We start from the raw sequence: 19,749 nt of genomic DNA on the forward strand, positions 1-19,749 counted from the left end.
TTCAACTTTTTGCAGTGTAAGCACATACTATTATAATGAAACTTTATTCTTCTTCATGTTGGGTTCAAGTTTCCTTTAATCATCAGCTCGTTAAAATTCCTCACAGAGTGCGTGGGACCATCATGACCATCATTACACACATCTGTTAGAGCTGAACTTGTGGTGAGAGAATAACGGACGCTGACACGGCTGTGTGATGAGGAGAAGGATGCAGTTGAAAAATATCAGAAAGTGTTTTATCACCGCAGATATACAGTACATTCTTACTTCCTCCAGCAGTCTTCTAAAATCCAAAAAACCAGTTTTTCAGATGAAGGAAGGACTTTAATGATTTTATATTTGGTGTGTTATACAGTGAGCAGTGCTGAGTGTGTTTAAAGGTAACTATAAATGGATAAAAAGCACAACATGGTGTTCATTACTAAATTAAAGTTTGTAATGTAGGTATCATACCGCCATCTTGTGTCAGAACTACAATTCCCAGTCCACTTCCGTGTGACCTACGTCACGCGTGGGCGGGATCATCTACGTCATCATACAAGGAAACATAAAACAATGGGACAACGCTTCCATCTTTGCTCTCTCACGTCTGGCTTCCGATGGATCTGGATGTATAAAGAGGCGCGCTCTCCACCCCAAAAAGACGTCTTCTTTCTTGCAAGATCCATCACTCAGCGCGATTTTCCTTCTTACCCTTGGCAAAGGTAAACTCTAGAGTCGCGCGATCTTTAAACTCAACCTGAGTTACAACCGGTTTACTTGCATTAGAAGTGACGTCACGACTGCAGCCCAGGCAGTTAAAAGTTAAGAAGCGATTGAATCCTTTTTAACTCAAAGCGCTGTGCATCTTATTCTGATCAGAGACTTTTCCTCACGAACGCTGAGGTTCGGACCAAGAACCCTCTGCTTTCCACGGGAACCACCCAAGTGCTCCGTTCGACCCGAAAGTTTCTCCGCCTCCATCACGAGCGGCTCACGTGCTCCCACGGCGAGGCCCGAGACTACACCGGCGAATAGTTCTTCATATCTTGCTAAAGGCAGGATTAAGTAAGATTTTGGCATTTGGGCATAATTAGGATAGTCTTAGGAATTTGCTTTTATTTGAAATAGTGTGAATTTAAACCCAGGTTTATTGTTACACTGTTGAACACGCAGCGTGTTGATTTATTTTGGTTCTATGTTCTCTCAATTGTTTAATAGATAGGCTGCGCATGCTTCTCTCTTTTATTCTTTACTACTAACATATAGTTCTCATTATTATACATCTTGATGTCATTAAGATTTCAGTGGATTCAGTATGGTTATGAGCTAGTGGGTTAGCTACAGCTTCGCTTTTGTCTGCTTAGCAACACAAAGCTAATCAAGGCCTACCATGTGCTCAGCAAGCCATCAGGCCTAACAAACACACTTTAGCTAGGCTATAGGGCCTTTCACAAACACATACTAGCAACACAAGGCTAATCTAGGCCTCCACCACGTGTAGTTAGCTACACGAGGCTAAACACAGAGCTAATCCTTTGTTCTGTTTAGATAACATTCTTTTGTTTAGCTACCAACAAGCTAGGCCTCCACCACGTGTAGTTAGCTACACGAGGCTAAACACATGGTCAAGTCCTTCACACTCCCTCTCTCTCTCTCTCTCACACACACACACACCTCACTGCTTGTATATATTGATTTATCTTTTTATCTTTGTATAATAAATTCATTTATTAAACAAACTGTGTTTATTTGTGTGAACAACATCTGAAGTCCCCAATTTTCTCAAAGAATTCAAAAAGGGTGCAAATGTTATATAATATGGTAAGTGATCTTAATAATTTGGAAATGTACCATAATTTAGCTGTTTGGTAATTTATTATTAAGCACCAGGATTAATGGTATGATTCCCTAAATGATTCCCTAAATGATTCCCTAAATGATTCCCTAAATGATTCATTGAACGATTCCCTAAATGATTCATTGAACGATTCACTGAACGATTCACTTCAAATGAGAGTGATTCTATGGTATGATTCAATTCAAACGAGTCAAATTAAATGATTCAATGGGATTGATTCATTTTAATTATTGACCTTCAAAATTTAATGAGACTGATTTAACGAGATTGATCACTTAATATCAATAATTAACTGATTGCACCCACAGTTAAATTGGTGCCCCGTGTGAGGAGATTGGTTTGTTGACTTCTGGATTATTGTTCAACAACAAATAAACTATCAGTTTAATTCAGCAACTGCTAAGGTATATCCCCAGGTGTGTTAAAACGGATAACAGTAGTGTGATAACCATATCACCAATACTCATAACCTATTCAACTTAGGATAAGAGAGCATTTCCAAATAAACCTTCATAATTAATTACATAGTTAATTAATAATGATTAAATTAATAATTAACTTGATTAATTATCTAGCATCCAGCCTAAGTAAAATGGCATCCCCTCATGTCTCAAAAATGGAAGACAATGCTCAAGACGTGTCTCTCCTTGAGGTCATCGCAGACCTCATTCACTGCTCTGCCTCCGAGAAGGCAAACATTAAGTGCACGAGTGAGAGTGAATGCCAAAACAACATAGACAATTCAAACAAACATATGAGAGATCCAAAAAGAACAACTATTAGTGTCCAAGCGGCACTAGGTAAGCTATTCCTATCATACTTCCAAAATGCTGATTCAGAAATCAGATGCCTTCGCGGAGAGGTTGAAAGGCTGACCACCAGCAATGCCAAGCTGACAGCCGATAATAATGATTTACATAGGGAGTATGAGCTCTTGAAGACCTCCCTTGATGATTGCACCGAGCGGCTAGAGAAAGCCGAAATGGTTGCTAAGAGGGCTGCCCAGGAGCAGACCCCCCAAGAGCAGCGCGAGGGGCGTGAAAGACCCCCAACAATGCGCCAAAGCTCAGAGCGGGAAGAGGCGTCCGAACCGGACACCGTAAATGATCTGGTCGAGGACCAGACACCCCGCCAAACTCCATCAACTCGCTACACGACTCCGTCGTCATCTAGCCAGGATGGAGCCGCCCTGCGCTCATCCCGAGCCCAGGCCCGTAGCACACCTAGGTCAGTGCGCTTCAGTATCCCTGATCAATCTTCAGATGAATCAGACCACGAATCTAGTGCGAAACGGGAACAACACCAGAGTAGCTTAGATAGTGAGTGCTCAGAAGAGCCAAGAAGGTCGCACAAGGACGTGCACCAAACCCTTCGCTTACGGCAAATTGACCTACTTGCCCAAGATATCGAGCGATTCGATCCCGATAATCAAAGAACAAACGTAAACTATTATTTACGAGGAATTGACCGATGCCTGATGGACCTGCCGAACGCCACAACACGTGAAAAACTTAAACTAATCTGGAAGACCTCCAGTAGTAGCGTTCGTGCCTTTTTAGAGACACTACCCCCAAACATTCGCGATAGTTATTCGAAACTTCGCAATTACATGAGGGAAGAATATGCACCATACACGGACGAAACCTCCGCGATATTGTGTGCATTACAAATCAAACAAAAACGGTCTGAGGCGCCTCGTGAATATTACAGACGGCTACGTACTGCCTATTTCCAAGGTAGTAGTGCACCAGGGTTGGAAGAAGATAGAGGTTTCATATCTCTCTTCTTGCATAACCTCCACCCAAGCGTGCGGACCCATGTCACACTGACGTGTCGACAAGGTCGCTATTCGATGAGGGAAATTAGGCGACTAGCCCAAATGACCTGGGAGACCATTGTCAAAACCGCAAACGGAAATGATGATGAACCCAGAGTCCTTAGTCTCCAGGGTGAGGACAAGCCCCCGCTAACCTTAGGAGGTGAAGCACCGAAAGGGGGACCCACCTGGAAGAATTCCGGTCCAGTCCGATCCTTGCCGAGCCATCACAAGGGTGAGTGGAAAAATCGACAAGGTAAGGCCAGGAGGGACCGAGGGCGAGTCCACAGTGACGATGGCAATCGCCCATCACATGAAAAGGGTCGTAGGGAACAAAACGGTTGGCAGCAAAACCGTCATCCCCGCTCTGACCAGAAACGGCAGAAGCGTTCCGACCGTAGCTCTAAACGCAAGGGTAGAGACGACCAACACAGTGACTCAGACCAACCTGGTGAGTTCCACTCAGAGCTGGACTCTTTAAAAGCCCAGTTGGCTGAGATTAAAGAACTGTTACAGGAGACGTCAGACCCCTCAACAGAGAAAACAAAAGAGCCCAAGAAAAATGGCAAAAAGCTATTTGCTGGCATGACTAGGCCAGGAACCACGGGTATATCTCGTAAAAGGGGGAAGGAGATCCCTCTGAAACAGCAGGCGAGGGTCAGGATGTAGGGCCCCCCCTGGTGGCGAAGGCAAACACACAAGACGCACCTCTCATGTGCGCTAAAGTCTTCACCACCATTTCTCAGACACACGGCTCTCACAAGGCGACCCAATCCCAACCAAGCCCTGCGACATAAACTTAGTCAACTTCACACAAAACAAAACCCCACAGTCGTTGGATCCCACAAAATATGCACAAAACCGTTGCGACGAGATTAGTGCGAACACCGATCAACCAAGCGCCACGCGAGATCAAATTTCGTATGAACCTCAGTTCATGTCTTTGCACACCGAGTTCGATGTCGAAACACCCGACATTGCGATTCCCCCTAGTGGCAAAAATCTCCCTTTATCCATCGACTCAGACACAGACACCCATTTCACCGCTGGTGTAATGGCTGCGCTGTGGAACATGTTAGGCGTCGAGGTGAAATTCAATATCGCGTACCACCCTCAATTCTCTGGTCAGGCTGAACGAGCCATTCAAGCCATTGTGAGCATGCTGCGAGAGTATATCACAAACCATGGTAAAATTTGGGACGTGAAACTTCCCTTGGTGCTAAGGGCCATTCGGTCCACCCCTCATTGCGCCACTGAAGTCACACCCTTTGGGATGATGACTGGGCGAGAGTCGGTTCTTCCCCCGCATCTCCTATACAAACCAGAGGCCATGAGCGTCGCGATTGCATACACCGCACATCAACATGTCGCCGACCTACAACGCCACCTACAGTCAATCTTTATAGGTGCCCAAAAGAATCTCGATTCGAGAGTAGAAGGACACAAAGCCTACTACACCCGAATCTCAGAGAAGTTCCTACCACCCTGGTCGAGACCTTTCGATCGTGGGAAAACCGTTCCCCATCGCGTATCACATTAGGACATCTAGGCCTAATCAAACGCTTTCATATCGATTTAATCGAACCAAACCTTTTGAACAGTCCTCACTCCAAAAGGGGGTGGACGACAGCTAGGCCCATCCTGTCCACTTAGCTTGTACGCATCACTCAACCATAAGCGTACACTAACATTCCCGGTCAGACTTCACCAACACAAAGAAGTAACCCTTCAGTATAACATGGTAGATAAAATACTAAAATCCGCTATTATTACTAGTGTGTAGTCATCGCAAATACACCTGCCGTATAGTCTTGGCAGTGCTATCCTCACTTTTGTGAATCCACAAAACTTAGAGATGTGCACCTTCACGAAAGACATCCACTGGGTCTGCCCAGGCAACCCATACATAACACTACACACCTAGCTAGATAAGATGGTCTGTGTCCCCGACAGCTAGCTGCAGTAGCGCATGCTTTCTAGCCAGACCCCCCACTGCTATCACCTTCCCAGAAGATTAGGTTTGCCAACCCAAACACTAATACTTCTTTCCTTCCTTCATTTCTTCTCTTTTCTTGTTTTTTTTTTATGCATAGGAAATTAAACGCTACATGTTTCATGTTCAATGTTTAATTTTTTTTTTTTGATGTGGTTTTGATCTAGTTAGTTAGTGATTATATGCCCAAAATGCCCATAGTGATTATATTATGCCCAAAATGCCTCTGTCTCCAACTGTCTTACTGGAACTCACAAGTTTACAGTCTTCACAGGACACCATGGACTGCACAGGACAAGTCTACCTCAAGGACTATGGACACGGCGATGATACGATACGGTGCTCTCAGTGCTACGACTCCGTCATACCCCTGAGACCAAAAGGGGGACTGTAGGTATCATACCGCCATCTTGTGTCAGAACTACAATTCCCAGTCCACTTCCGTGTGACCTACGTCACGCGTGGGCGGGATCATCTACGTCATCATACAAGGAAACATAAAACAATGGGACAACGCTTCCATCTTTGCTCTCTCACGTCTGGCTTCCGATGGATCTGGATGTATAAAGAGGCGCGCTCTCCACCCCAAAAAGACGTCTTCTTTCTTGCAAGATCCATCACTCAGCGCGATTTTCCTTCTTACCCTTGGCAAAGGTAAACTCTAGAGTCGCGCGATCTTTAAACTCAACCTGAGTTACAACCGGTTTACTTGCATTAGAAGTGACGTCACGACTGCAGCCCAGGCAGTTAAAAGTTAAGAAGCGATTGAATCCTTTTTAACTCAAAGCGCTGTGCATCTTATTCTGATCAGAGACTTTTCCTCACGAACGCTGAGGTTCGGACCAAGAACCCTCTGCTTTCCACGGGAACCACCCAAGTGCTCCGTTTGACCCGAAAGTTTCTCCGCCTCCATCACGAGCGGCTCACGTGCTCCCACGGCGAGGCCCGAGACTACACCGGCGAATAGTTCTTCATATCTTGCTAAAGGCAGGATTAAGTAAGATTTTGGCATTTGGGCATAATTAGGATAGTCTTAGGAATTTGCTTTTATTTGAAATAGTGTGAATTTAAACCCAGGTTTATTGTTACACTGTTGAACACGCAGCGTGTTGATTTATTTTGGTTCTATGTTCTCTCAATTGTTTAATAGATAGGCTGCGCATGCTTCTCTCTTTTATTCTTTACTACTAACATATAGTTCTCATTATTATACATCTTGATGTCATTAAGATTTCAGTGGATTCAGTATGGTTATGAGCTAGTGGGTTAGCTACAGCTTCGCTTTTGTCTGCTTAGCAACACAAAGCTAATCAAGGCCTACCATGTGCTCAGCAAGCCATCAGGCCTAACAAACACACTTTAGCTAGGCTATAGGGCCTTTCACAAACACATACTAGCAACACAAGGCTAATCTAGGCCTCCACCACGTGTAGTTAGCTACACGAGGCTAAACACAGAGCTAATCCTTTGTTCTGTTTAGATAACATTCTTTTGTTTAGCTACCAACAAGCTAGGCCTCCACCACGTGTAGTTAGCTACACGAGGCTAAACACATGGTCAAGTCCTTCACACTCCCTCTCTCTCTCTCTCTCTCTCTCTCTCACACACACACACACACACCTCACTGCTTGTATATATTGATTTATCTTTTTATCTTTGTATAATAAATTCATTTATTAAACAAACTGTGTTTATTTGTGTGAACAACATCTGAAGTCCCCAATTTTCTCAAAGAATTCAAAAAGGGTGCAAATGTTATATAATATGGTAAGTGATCTTAATAATTTGGAAATGTACCATAATTTAGCTGTTTGGTAATTTATTATTAAGCACCAGGATTAATGGTATGATTCACTAAATGATTCCCTAAATGATTCATTGAACGATTCACTGAACGATTCACTTCAAATGAGAGTGATTCTATGGTATGATTCAATTCAAACGAGTCAAATTAAATGATTCAATGGGATTGATTCATTTTAATTATTGACCTTCAAAATTTAATGAGACTGATTTAACGAGATTGATCACTTAATATCAATAATTAACTGATTGCACCCACAGTAATGAATGGCAGTTATTGTGTTATAAAGAGAATAGCACATGATGGATTGTGTTTATATAAAAATAATCTTCAGGGTGGATTAATTTTCTGTAACAGCACGGCCCATCGGTTGTTATTCTTTACCTGTGACGAGTTTCAGTTGATAATCATGAAAACTTTGGTCAGTTGTGGCCAGAAACGTGTCCATGTCTCTAAACTGTAGAGCGATGCTCAGAGACATTCCACAGAGAGATGGATCAGATGCTCAGATGTTCCATATCCCATGAGCAGAGACTGAGACTTTCTTTAAATTTATAAAAATCCTCCTGATCTGATCTGATCTGATCTGATTTGATTGATGGAGGATAAAAGATTCACATTATCAGCATTTCTGTTAATAATATCCTTTATTCTGTTCACATTATTATCACAGGGAGCGTTTCCACGCGGAAAACAGTTCACATTGCTAAGAAAGGTCGCGTATGTTTACACCTCGTCTCTAAAGGCACAGAGCAGGTTTCTTCTCGGTCGTTAAAGACAGAGCCGTCTCTGATTGTGTAAGATTGTGTTTATCCCGTGGCATGAGCTCACACTGCACCTGTTCTCCCTCAGTAACACACAAACCGGGTGATGGTTAGACAAACGACATTTAACACAAACGAGGTGCTACTGTAGAACAAGACATGCCTTCTTGGAGGGCGGGGCATGTCCAGTTCTAGAGAGCATTTGCATGAATATGAATAATTAAAAATGTTTTGATCATTTCCTGGAAATGATGAACAATAAAAATATCTCTAAAAGCATTTTTTTGTGTTTTCCATAACACTAAGAAACAAAAACAAAAAAAATAAAAAAATATATATATTTTTTAATGCTTTTTGTATGTCACATAGTTCCGTGTGTGTGTGTGTTCCATATGTTGTTTCAGAGTTTTGGTGTCTTCAGTGTTGTTCTGCAGTGTAGAGAATGGTAATACAGAAAAAAAAACTATGAATGAGTAGGGGTGTATAAACTTTTGACTGGTACGGCGTATATACTACAAATCACTGATACTGTATAAATCACTTAAGAATTTAATTTGCACTTCAAAAATCTACTTCAAAAAAAAGACAAAAAGCTCAGAAGCACTGATTTTGATTTCAGAGACACTTCAGTTTAAAGCACTGGCACTTTATCTCTCTTGCGTCCACGTGATCCATCTCACACACCATTGTGATTTGCGTGTGCGTGTGTGTGTGTGTGTGTTTCCTAAAAGCAGACTGTGAAAGGCAGATCAGTGCCCTGACCTCGGTCCACGTTTTCCCCACAGTATCTCTCCAGACTCTTCTACTTTGTCCTGCTTTCTTTTCTTAGAATATGACTTTAAAGTGCATATCCTGGACCAATTTTGTTTTTTTTTAATATGAAAGCATGTCCCTTGACACACTCATCCAGAAGGGTAATTTTGCACAAGGCCATCTGTCTACAGCAGAAAAAAATAAAACTAGACTGCATTTCCACAGAGAAAATGCAAAGTGTGCTTGCTGAGCTGTAGCAGAACAGCTAGCATGCTCAAAGCTAGCATGCCAACATGCTAATGCCAACATGCTAACAACTAGCATGCTAACTGTTAGCATACTAACATGCTAACAGCATACTAACATGCTAAAAGCTTGCATGTTAACATGTTAATACTAACATGCTAATGGATAACATGCTAACAGCTAGCATTCTAACCTGCTAATGATTAACATGCTATTTGTTAAAATTCTAACACTTTAAGGCTAATATGCTGACAGCTATCATGCTAACAGCTAACAGGCTAACATGCTAATGGCTAGTATTTTAACTTTTAGCATGCTAACACACTGAGGGTGACATGCTAACAGCTAACATGCTAACAGCTAGCATGCTAACATGCTCAGGCGAACCCGCTAACAACAAACATGCAAACTCTGCACGCTACCATGCTAATCCTAACATGTTAACAGCTCTCATGATAACATGCTAATGGTGAACATGCTAACAACTCGCAAGCTAACAGCAGGCCTGATATCGTAATGGGTACCATGCTAACAGCTAGCATGGTACCACGTGAATGCTTATATGCTAATTGCTATCGTGTGCGCGTGTAAGTATTCCTAATAAAGTGGCCATTGAGTTGAAGTTGATTTGCAGTCAAAGTCTCAGATGAGCAGATCCTTGCCAAATGCATCATCACCTATGGGGGAAGGGAGGAACGACTCAGTCGAGCTTCCACTGATTAGCGGCAAAATGGAGAAAAACTGGACGGATGAAAGGCGAGAGAAAGGCGAGTGCGGGTCAGAACCGATATCGTGTGTGATGGTGATTTGGCCTGAGGTGCCGTATGAAGTTTGGTGGATGTGTGGTGAAGTGTTACTGAGCAAAACTCCATTCATTTGAATGGGGCCAAAAATCAATGGAAACCTATGGAGGTAAAAAGAGATGCGTGAAAACCAAGGAAAAGACGAGTGCAAGTCTCAGATGAGGGGATGGATCTGTGCGGGGACTTGGCCTGAGGCATCAAGTGAAGTTTCTTGAAGTTTGGTCACTTGGTTAAAAAAATTGATGGAGAGATTGGGGTGTCGTGGCTCAGGTGGATAAGTAAACTTAAGAAGAACAATAGTGTGCTTGCCTTTGGCTGCTGTGTGCCTGAGCAATAAACACTAATCACAAAACGCGTCTGGAAAAATCCCAAGGGAGTCTGGAGCCAGATTCGTGACGTCACCTGCGGAAGCGCCAGCAGGCTGCGCGAGCTTTGCACGGTTTCAGTGCACAGCCTGTGTAGACCAAGCGCTCCCATTTCTCTCTCATTGTCCGGTCTTTTGGGAAACGATGAGTACTAATCCCATCATGATTGGTGTTGCTACACCCTCCTACGATACATCTGTTCACCATTTTAATAATTACGCGATAACGTTGAAGAAATTTGCAGAAAACCACCAGGTCATTTTCTCATAAACAAACCAGCGCTGACGTGGGATTCAGAGGGAGGCGTCCCGCACGCGACGTCACGAAAATCAATGTTTCCCGGGAAATCCAAATGCCAGTTTTTTCAGAGGTGGACCAATTCGCCTCAAATGGCTTGATTTCAACTGATTTTTCTGGTATTGCACAAGGTAAACAAACTGCACAAAATGCAGAATGTGACAGATATTTGACCAAAGTTTAATATAAAATAGGAGAATTACATTGATCTTGCTCCTGAATTTACCCGTGATATGCACTTTAATCTCCAGAATGTCACATTTCTGCTTCTTTAACTCCTCTTTTTTTTGAGGCAGTGATAAAAGTGCTGTTTTTTTTTTCTTCCATTATGACCAGGGGTGTAGTGGTAAAAAAAGAGGTGGGTAAACTATACATTTTGGGATCGGGGGACCATGACGTTGTAAGGGCCAATTCATAGTCGACGCAAGCATGACGCAAGGATGCTACGATGCGTATTGTATGAAACAACTTTTCTGACACATAGGAGTGTGTGTGTGTGTGTGTGCATGACAGTGCATGTGTGTGTGTGTATATGACAGAGTGTTTGTGAATGTGCATGTACTTGTGTGTGTGAGTGCATGTATGTATGTGTGTGACAAGGGTTCCCTGAGGTCTCTACTCTATATCATTCATAAAACAAGATACACAATAAGTATGTTTGAGGTTTATTAAATCTTAATAAAGAGAAATATAATGTCAGTGTGAAAGAATGGCAAATTACACATACCAACAGTAGGCCATATGAAATCCATAAGCTGACAGATACATCACAGCAGTAGACCTTGCACTAGAAGAATGTTAACTTTTGTATGTGTATGAAAGTGTGTGTGTGTGTGTGTGTGTGTGTGTGTGTGTGTGTGTGTGTGTGTGTGTGAGTGTGAATGTGCATGTGTGTTTACTTGTGTGCATGTGTGAGTGAGTCCAAGCATTGTGTGTGTGTGTGTGTGTGTGTGTGTGTGTGTGTGTGTGTGTGTGTGTGTGTGTGTGTGTGTGACACCAAGTAGAGTGGTGTTTATGAAATCTAAATAATCAATAAAGAGAGAAAAATAAAGACTGTGTGTAAGAATGGCAAATTACACATACTTTCAGTCCAGATGTGTGGATGGCATCTGATGCTTTCTGATACTGTCTCAGTTTCCTCTGCCTCCATTTCGTCTGTCTCTGCATCTTCTCTGTCTGATTCTCCTCCCTTATTTTCTCTTCCTTCTGTTCCGTCTATCTGTTTTTCTTCCCTCATTTTCTCCTCTCTCTGTTTCTCCCTCAGTTTCCTCTATCAAAGTTTCTCTTAAAGGCCTATCTGATTCTCCATCCATTTGCCTTCTCTCTTTTCCTCCCTTTTCTCCTCTTGTAGTTGATCCTGTTTCATCCTCTCTTTGCCCTATTTTCCTCCTCTCACTCTCTCCTCCTTCTGTCTCTCCTCCTGCTGTCTCTCCTGGCCCCGCAACACTGTCTGTCTCTCCACCACTATCTGTAAAATTAAATTAAAACGGCTAAGTACACCAATCATGTGGACAAGTATTTCTGCCCAATCTGAATGCTATAGCCTTCTTTAAAAAATAAACACACACACCCACACACCGAGAAGGGCGGGGAGGAGTGACTTGCCTAACGTTACTTTAGGCTAAGTTCTCTATATTATGTCCGTGACATGAAGCTAGCATGCTGTCATCATGACTTCGAGATTAACATGAAATGACAACTATTTGTCTTACAATGCGCTACAAATACTGAATTTATGTTGATATAATAATTACCAAAAACTTTAGACTGCACTAACAACGTCATTTGTCTGCCAGAAAGGTAGGCTAATTTGTTGGCACAAGTTAACAACCTAACGTTAGTTAGTGGCATGGGTCACAAACCAAAACGATGGGGAGTTTATCCTAAAAACGTGAAGTTCAGGATTCTTTTTGGACTCACTGTGTCGAGACGTTTTGCTGGTATCAGCTGGAAGGGTGATGCTCCGACGCTTCAGAAATCGCCTAATATCCATTTCTTCACCATTTCTTCACACACGTAATCAGTGACTAATGAATCTCGCAGTCTGCTGGCTCCCGCAAGAGGGCGAGCGGTAGACAGACAATTACTACGCGTAGGCTACGCAGTGTTGATAAAACCCACAAGAACTTGTGCAGGATCTACTAGGTGTAGGCAATTGAAAAATAACGGAAAAGCTGTTTTAATATCTGTATAAAACAAGAGACATACGTGCGTAAACTGTATTTAGAGGTGGGTAAACTATGCTTGGACGTGCGTAAACTATATTTAGAGGTTCATAAACGCTATTTCCTAAAATCTGGAGGTGGGTAAACGGCGTTTATGTGCGTTTACGCACCACTACATCCCAGATTATGACACTGATTGCTGTTTCAGTTTGTTTCTGAGCCTCACATTGTATGTTGTGTGGTTCTCGGTTCATTGCAGTTCTGTTCTGAGGCCTGAAGCCGGCAATTTGAGCTCATCTGATCCGATCCGACCCAAAGCCCCGGCCAGTAAGATCTGCCTGGTGTGTTCGGATGAGGCGTCTGGTTGCCACTACGGCGTTCTGACCTGCGGGAGCTGCAAAGTTTTCTTCAAAAGAGCTGTAGAAGGTGAGCATCCAAGAACTAACGACCCAGACTCAGAAAAACACTCATTTATTTTTAAACTGTTTGTGTAATTTGTTTTGTTTTTGTTTGCTTTTTTTGCTATTATACACACTCACTGGCCACTTTAATAGGAACGTGTTGTTGATTTGTAGGATCCCTGTTCTTGGCTGCAGGAGTGGAACCCAATGTGTTCTTCTGCTGTTGCTGAGATGCTTGTCTGCTCACCACAGTTGTAAAGAATGATTACATGAGTTATTATATCCTTCCCGGGGGAAAAAAGTCAAGTCAAGTTTATTTGTATCGCGCTTTTAACAATAAACATTGTCGCAAAGCAGCTTTACAGAATTTGAACGACTTAAAACATGAGCTAATTTTATCCCTAATCTATCCCCAATGATGAAGCCTGTGGCGACGGTGGCAAGGAAAAACTCCCTCAGACGACATGAGGAAGAAACCTCGAGAGGAACCAGACTCAAAAGGGAACCCATCCTCATTTGGGCGACAACAGACAGCATAACTATAATATTAACAGTTTTAACATGAAGTCAGTTTCGTTGATGTTATAAACTCTTCATTGATGGAAACTTGAGTGCAAAACTGTTCATGACAACTGCAGTCCTAAAGTTAGCAAGTCAACTGTAGTCCTCAGCCATAAAAGCATTACTGTAAGAGTCCAGAGCGTCCTCCAGATGTGACTTTCAACTGTCCACATGGGGCCGTCCTCCACAGGAGCGATGTGATAAGACTCCAGCCAGACACAGGGCACCAGGATGGATCAGGCAGGTCCGAGGAGCAGAAGAGGTTCAGCATCTTGATCTCAGGACTGACATGTAACTCAGAGGGACAGATTGGGGGGGGGGGGGGGGCACAGGTTGTTAGGTATGCCCAATGTCACCTGAATAAGTAGGAACAGTATACATATTGCACTGAGTGCAAGCAGGGACTCCGGCAAAACTAACTATGACAGCATGACTAAAAGTGGAGAGCCAGAAGGTAAAACAGGCATGAGGGGCCCCGGGACATAAAGCAGCAGCCACTACACCGTCAACAAACTCGAGTGAGCAAGCGAGTGGGGACTGACAGCATCCATACATCCCAGTTTACCAAAACACTCTGTCTGAGGATCCTCCAGATCTACTCCTTTACCTCATAAACACCATTAACACAAGGCTTGACTAAACAGATCTGTTTTCAGCCGAGACTTAAACACTGAGACTGTGTCTGATTCCCAAACACTACTTGGAAGGCTGTTCCATAACTGTGGGGCTTTGTAAGAAAAGGCTCCGCCCCCTGATGTAGCCTTCACTATACAAGGTACCAGCAGATAGCCTGCACCTTCTGATCTAAGTAGGCGTGGCGGGTCATAGAGGAGCAGAAGTTCACTCAGGTACTGTGGTGCGAGAACATTCAGTGCTTTAAAGATCAATAGTAGTATTTTATAATCAATACGAAATGTGATTGGGAGCCAATGCAGTGTGGATAAGACAGGGGTGATGGGGTCATATTTTCTAGTTCTAGTAAGGACTCTTGCTGCTGCATTTTGAACTAACTGGAGCTTGTTTATGCACTTATTGGAACATCCAGACAGTAAGGCATTACAATAATCCAACCTGGAGGGAACGAAAGCATGGACTAGTTTTTCAGCGTCATGTAGTGACATTAAATTTCTTATCTTGGCAATATTTCTGAGATGAAAGAAAGCTATCCGGGTGATGTTATTAATGTGAGTTTCGAATGAAAGACTGGGGTCAATAATCACTCCGAGGTCTTTTACTGCTGCACGTGAAGAAACAGAAAGGCCATCCAGAGTTACTGTGGAATCAGAAAACTTACTTCTAGCTGTATGTGGTCCGAGTACAAGTACTTCAGTCTTGTCAGAGTTAAGCAGAAGGAAGTTAATAAGCATCCAGTGTCTAATGTCCTTCACACATTCCTCAATTCTATTAAGCTGGTGTCTCTCATCAGGTTTTGCAGAAACATACAACTGTGTGTCATCAGCATAACAGTGGAAACTAATACAATGTTTACGAATAATATCACCCAGAGGTAACATATATAAAGAAAAAAGCAGTGGACCCAAGACAGAACCTTGTGGAACACCAAACTTTATCTCAGTACGTCTAGAAAAATTACCATTTACATCAACATACTGATAGCGATCAGTTAAATAAGAGCTGAGCCAGGAGAGGGCCGTTCCCTTAACTCCCACAACATTTTCTAGTCTATCCAGAAGAATGGAATGATCAATGGTATCAAATGCTGCACTAAGGTCAAGCAACACAAGCAGTGAGACAAAGCCCTGATCAGATGCCAACAGTAGGTCATTTACTACTTTAACCAGAGCTAACTGTGGGTGGTAAAAGAGAGCAACTGGACTTGCTTGAAGATTCTTGAAGACGTTTCACCTCTCATCCGAAAGGCTTCTTCAGTTCTGTCTGACTGGTAGGGAGCATCAGGTATTTATCCTCTCATGGATGAAAAGCTCATCTAAGGTGTCGTTGAGTCATCCTGTTGGTGTGGGTCACTGGGGGCTGAATGTGAACGGTCTCGAGAGTTGTTAGGGTGATCAGTGGATTGCCCGTTAAGGTGATCAATGGAATGCTGATTCTCTCTGTCCTCCTGTGAGCCACTGAAAACAGCTGGGTTTTGGTGTGCATTCAGTTGTCTGGGAAGTGTGCCAAGGACTGCATTGTAGGTGGCTGATAAATTATGTCTTAGACCCCCACCTCTGTACAGTGATGGCCGTTCCAGGTTGACAAAAATGGCTTCTTTAACTCCTCGCTCATACCAACGATCCTCTCTGGCTAAAATGCGTACGTTGCAATCCTGAAATGAGTGTCCTTTGTTGTTAAGATGAAGGTAGACAGCAGAGTCCTGGCCTGAGGAACTGGCTCTCCTGTGTTGAGCCATACGCCTGTGAAGCGATTGTTTGGTTTCACCAATATACGAGTCCGTGCATTGCTCACTGCACTGAATTGCATACACCACGTTATCCTGTTTGTGTCTGGGTATTCTGTCCTTAGGGTGGACCAATTTCTGCTTCAGGGTGTTACTGGGTCTGAAACGTACCGGAATATTGTGGTTGTAGAAGATCCTCCTGAGTTTCTCAGATAGACCAGAAATGTAGGGAATGACAATGTTCTTGCGTTTGTTCCTGTTATCCTCCTTGTCCGTTATGTTCCTTTTTCTGCTCTTGAAGAAAGACCAGTTGGGATACCCACAGTTCTGAAGTGCTTTCCTGATGTGATTCTGCTCCTTCTCTTTTCTCAGTCTGACTACCACTTATTTCCAGTTTAATGAAAGTTTCTACAGACAGAACCATGGATGTGCCATGGGCTCACCGGTGTCCCCTATTGTGGCCAATCTTTACATGGAGGAAGTGGAACATAAAGCTTTGACCACTTTTTCAGGAGTTGCTCCCAGCCACTGGTTCAGATATGTGGATGACACCTGGGTTAAAATCAAAGCCCATGAAGTGGAAGCCTTCTCTAAACACATCAATGCAGTGGATATCAACATCAATTTCACTCGGGAGGACATAAGTGGGAATAATCTAGCCTTCTTGGATTGTGATGTACACATTAGACAAGACAGAAGCCTTAGCATCGAGGTCTACCGGAAACCCACACACACGGACCAGTACCTACTCTTCGACTCTCACCACCCACTGGAACACAAATTGGGGGTCATTAGGACCTTGCAACACAGGGCTCAGAACATCCCTAGAACGGTAGAGGGAAAAGAGAAGGAGCAGAATCACATCAGGAAAGCACTTCAGAACTGCGGGTATCCCAACTGGTCTTTCTTCAAGAGCAGAAAAAGGAACATAACGGACAAGGAGGATAACAGGAACAAACGCAAGAACATTGTCATTCCCTACATTTCTGGTCTATCTGAGAAACTCAGGAGGATCTTCTACAAACACAACATTCCGGTACGTTTCAGACCCAGTAACACCCTGAAGCAGAAATTGGTCCACCCTAAGGACAGAATACCCAGACACAAACAGGACAACGTGGTGTATGCAATTCAGTGCAGTGAGCAATGCACGGACTCATATATTGGTGAAACCAAACAACCGCTTCACAGGCGTATGGCTCAACACAGGAGAGCCAGTTCCTCAGGCCAGGGCTCTGCTGTCTATCTTCATCTTAACAACAAAGGACACTCATTTCAGGATTGCAACGTACGCATTTTAGCCAGAGAGGATCGTTGGTATGAGCGAGGAGTTGAAGAAGCCATTTTTGTCAACCTGAAACGGCCATCACTGTACAGAGGTGGGGGTCTAATGCCATGTACACACGTAGCTGGGTATTTTTAAAACCGAACATTTTCCCCCCCTCCATTTATAAAAATGTTTTATCCACACCACCTCGTCTTCGAAAAAAATCCCTTCCACACATAACCGAACATCTGCGTTTTCAATCACATTCATAAGCATTCCAAACCTGCAGATGGCTATTTCCCCAAATCCTACCCCCTAATCACATCGCCTGTGCTCTTGGAGCAGTAGTTGGGCTTCTAAAATTAAACATGTAAATAGCACCTGCACAATAATTAACGCTTTCAAGGCACTCCTCCGATCCATTACTCTTTAGCTAGCCGCACACTACGCCGATTTTCAGCGTACCGAGCCAACTGAAGTCGCGAGTCAGGCGTAAAGACTAGTTTTCGATGGTACCGACTCATCTCACAGCCGATTCGAAAAACTAATCGGGAGCCAGACTGATCGGCGAGAGTCGCTAGCAATAGCCAATCATATCTTTCGCATATAACACGTGGCATCATTAAACACAATTTCTAGCGCGAGAAATACGTGTTGGTAGCACCTAATGCAGGTATATACTGTAATTCCATAGACTGAAGCTTTATCCATAGACACAGTGGGCTGGAAAGCCACTCTGCTCAAGTTGTGTGGCTGAATTCCAAATCGCTTTAACTCCCCTATAAAAGTGCACTATTTAAGGTTGGAAATAATAGCTCATGCAGCCTAGATAGTGCGCTACATATTCCATGTTGTGTCATTTGTAATTCAGCCTGTAGCATCTTCAAGTGTTGGATTTAACAGTAACTATATCCAATAGCCAATCACAAAGCTATTAAGTTGTCACGTGTCGCTTCAATCGCAACTGCACTCGTCAACAGTCGGGAGTCGGCTCTGAAATGGGTCGGTTCGGTACCGCGTGGATCGCCGTAGTGTGCGGCTAGTCCAATCTGGCTTCTGCAGTAAACAAAGGTCGCACGTTTGACGTCAGGGCAGATTTGTTGTCATTTTTTTGGCGCAGATTGTGACATTCTAAAACGCAAACCTCCGGTTATCTCTGTCTACACGAAAAGGCATATACGGAGTTTTCAAAAATCTTCACTTTGCCCGGAGTTTTTTTAAATATTCGTTTTTGATGTGTTTTCATGTGGATGACAGGCCAAAACGTAGAAAAATATCTTCGATTTAGCAGATACCCGGCTATGTGTGGACGGGGTCTAAGACATAATTTATCAGCCACCTACAATGCAGTCCTTGGCACACTTCCCAGACAACTGAATGCACACCAAAACCCAGCTGTTTTCAGTGGCTCACAGGAGGACAGAGAGAATCAGCATTCCATTGATCACCTTAACGGGCAATCCATTGATCACCCTAACGACTCTCGAGGCCGTTCACATCCAGCCCCCAGTGACCCACACCAACAGGATGACTCAACGACACCTTAGATGAGCTTTTCATCCATGAGAGGATAAATACCTGATGCTCCCTACCAGTCAGACAGAACTGAAGAAGCCTTTCGGATGAGAGGTGAAACGTCTTCAAGAATCTTCAAGCAAGTCCAGTTGCTCTCTTTTACCACCCACAGTTACTATGACCTGGATGACTGAGAATCTTCACAGACATTTAACCAGAGCTGTCTCTGTGCTATGATGAGGTCTAAATCCTGACTGATACATTTCATGGATGTTATTCCTATGTAAATATGAGCATAACTGCTGTGCCACAGCTTTTTCAAGGATCTTGGAGATAAAGGGGAGGTTTGATATTGGCCGATAATTGGACAGCTGACAGGGATCAAGGTCAGGTTTTTAATCAGGGGTTTGATAACTGCTAGTTTAAAGGATTTGGGTACATAGCCGATCGTAAGAGAAGAATTTATTATTGTTAGAAGTGGTTCAATTACTCCAGGTATTCTCTGTTTGAATAGACGTGTAGGTAAGGGATCTAGTACACAAGTCGAGGCTTTTGATGCGGAGATTAATGAAAGTAATTCAGTTTCTCTAAGGGGAGTAAAACATTCTAATTGCTGATCTGATAGTTATATTGTTAACTACAGGGTCCCTTACATTGTCTGACCTTAAATTAGTAGTTTGAATTTTTTGTCGGATATTCTCAATTTTGTCATTAAAAAAATTCATGAAGTCGTTGCTACTCCATACTGCAGGTGTGCATGTGTCTATAGTGGACTTATTCCTGGTTAATTTTGCTACAGT

General features: G+C 43.2%; 1 protein-coding gene across 4 annotated transcripts in view; it reads left to right on the top strand.

Annotated features, from left to right (window-relative positions):
• LOC132895727 (glucocorticoid receptor-like) overlaps window positions 1–19,749 on the top strand; it is a 116,045-nt gene that overhangs the window by 57,252 nt on the left and 39,044 nt on the right. For all 4 annotated transcript variants that reach the window (XM_060936545.1, XM_060936546.1, XM_060936548.1 and 1 more), the window contains one exon: window positions 13,106–13,272. In XM_060936545.1, coding sequence (XP_060792528.1) covers window positions 13,106–13,272 — 167 coding nt within the window. The remainder of the gene's footprint in view (window positions 1–13,105; window positions 13,273–19,749) is intronic.

This window comes from Neoarius graeffei, chromosome 12, assembly GCF_027579695.1.
Source record: "Neoarius graeffei isolate fNeoGra1 chromosome 12, fNeoGra1.pri, whole genome shotgun sequence".
NCBI classification, from domain to species: domain Eukaryota; kingdom Metazoa; phylum Chordata; class Actinopteri; order Siluriformes; family Ariidae; genus Neoarius; species Neoarius graeffei.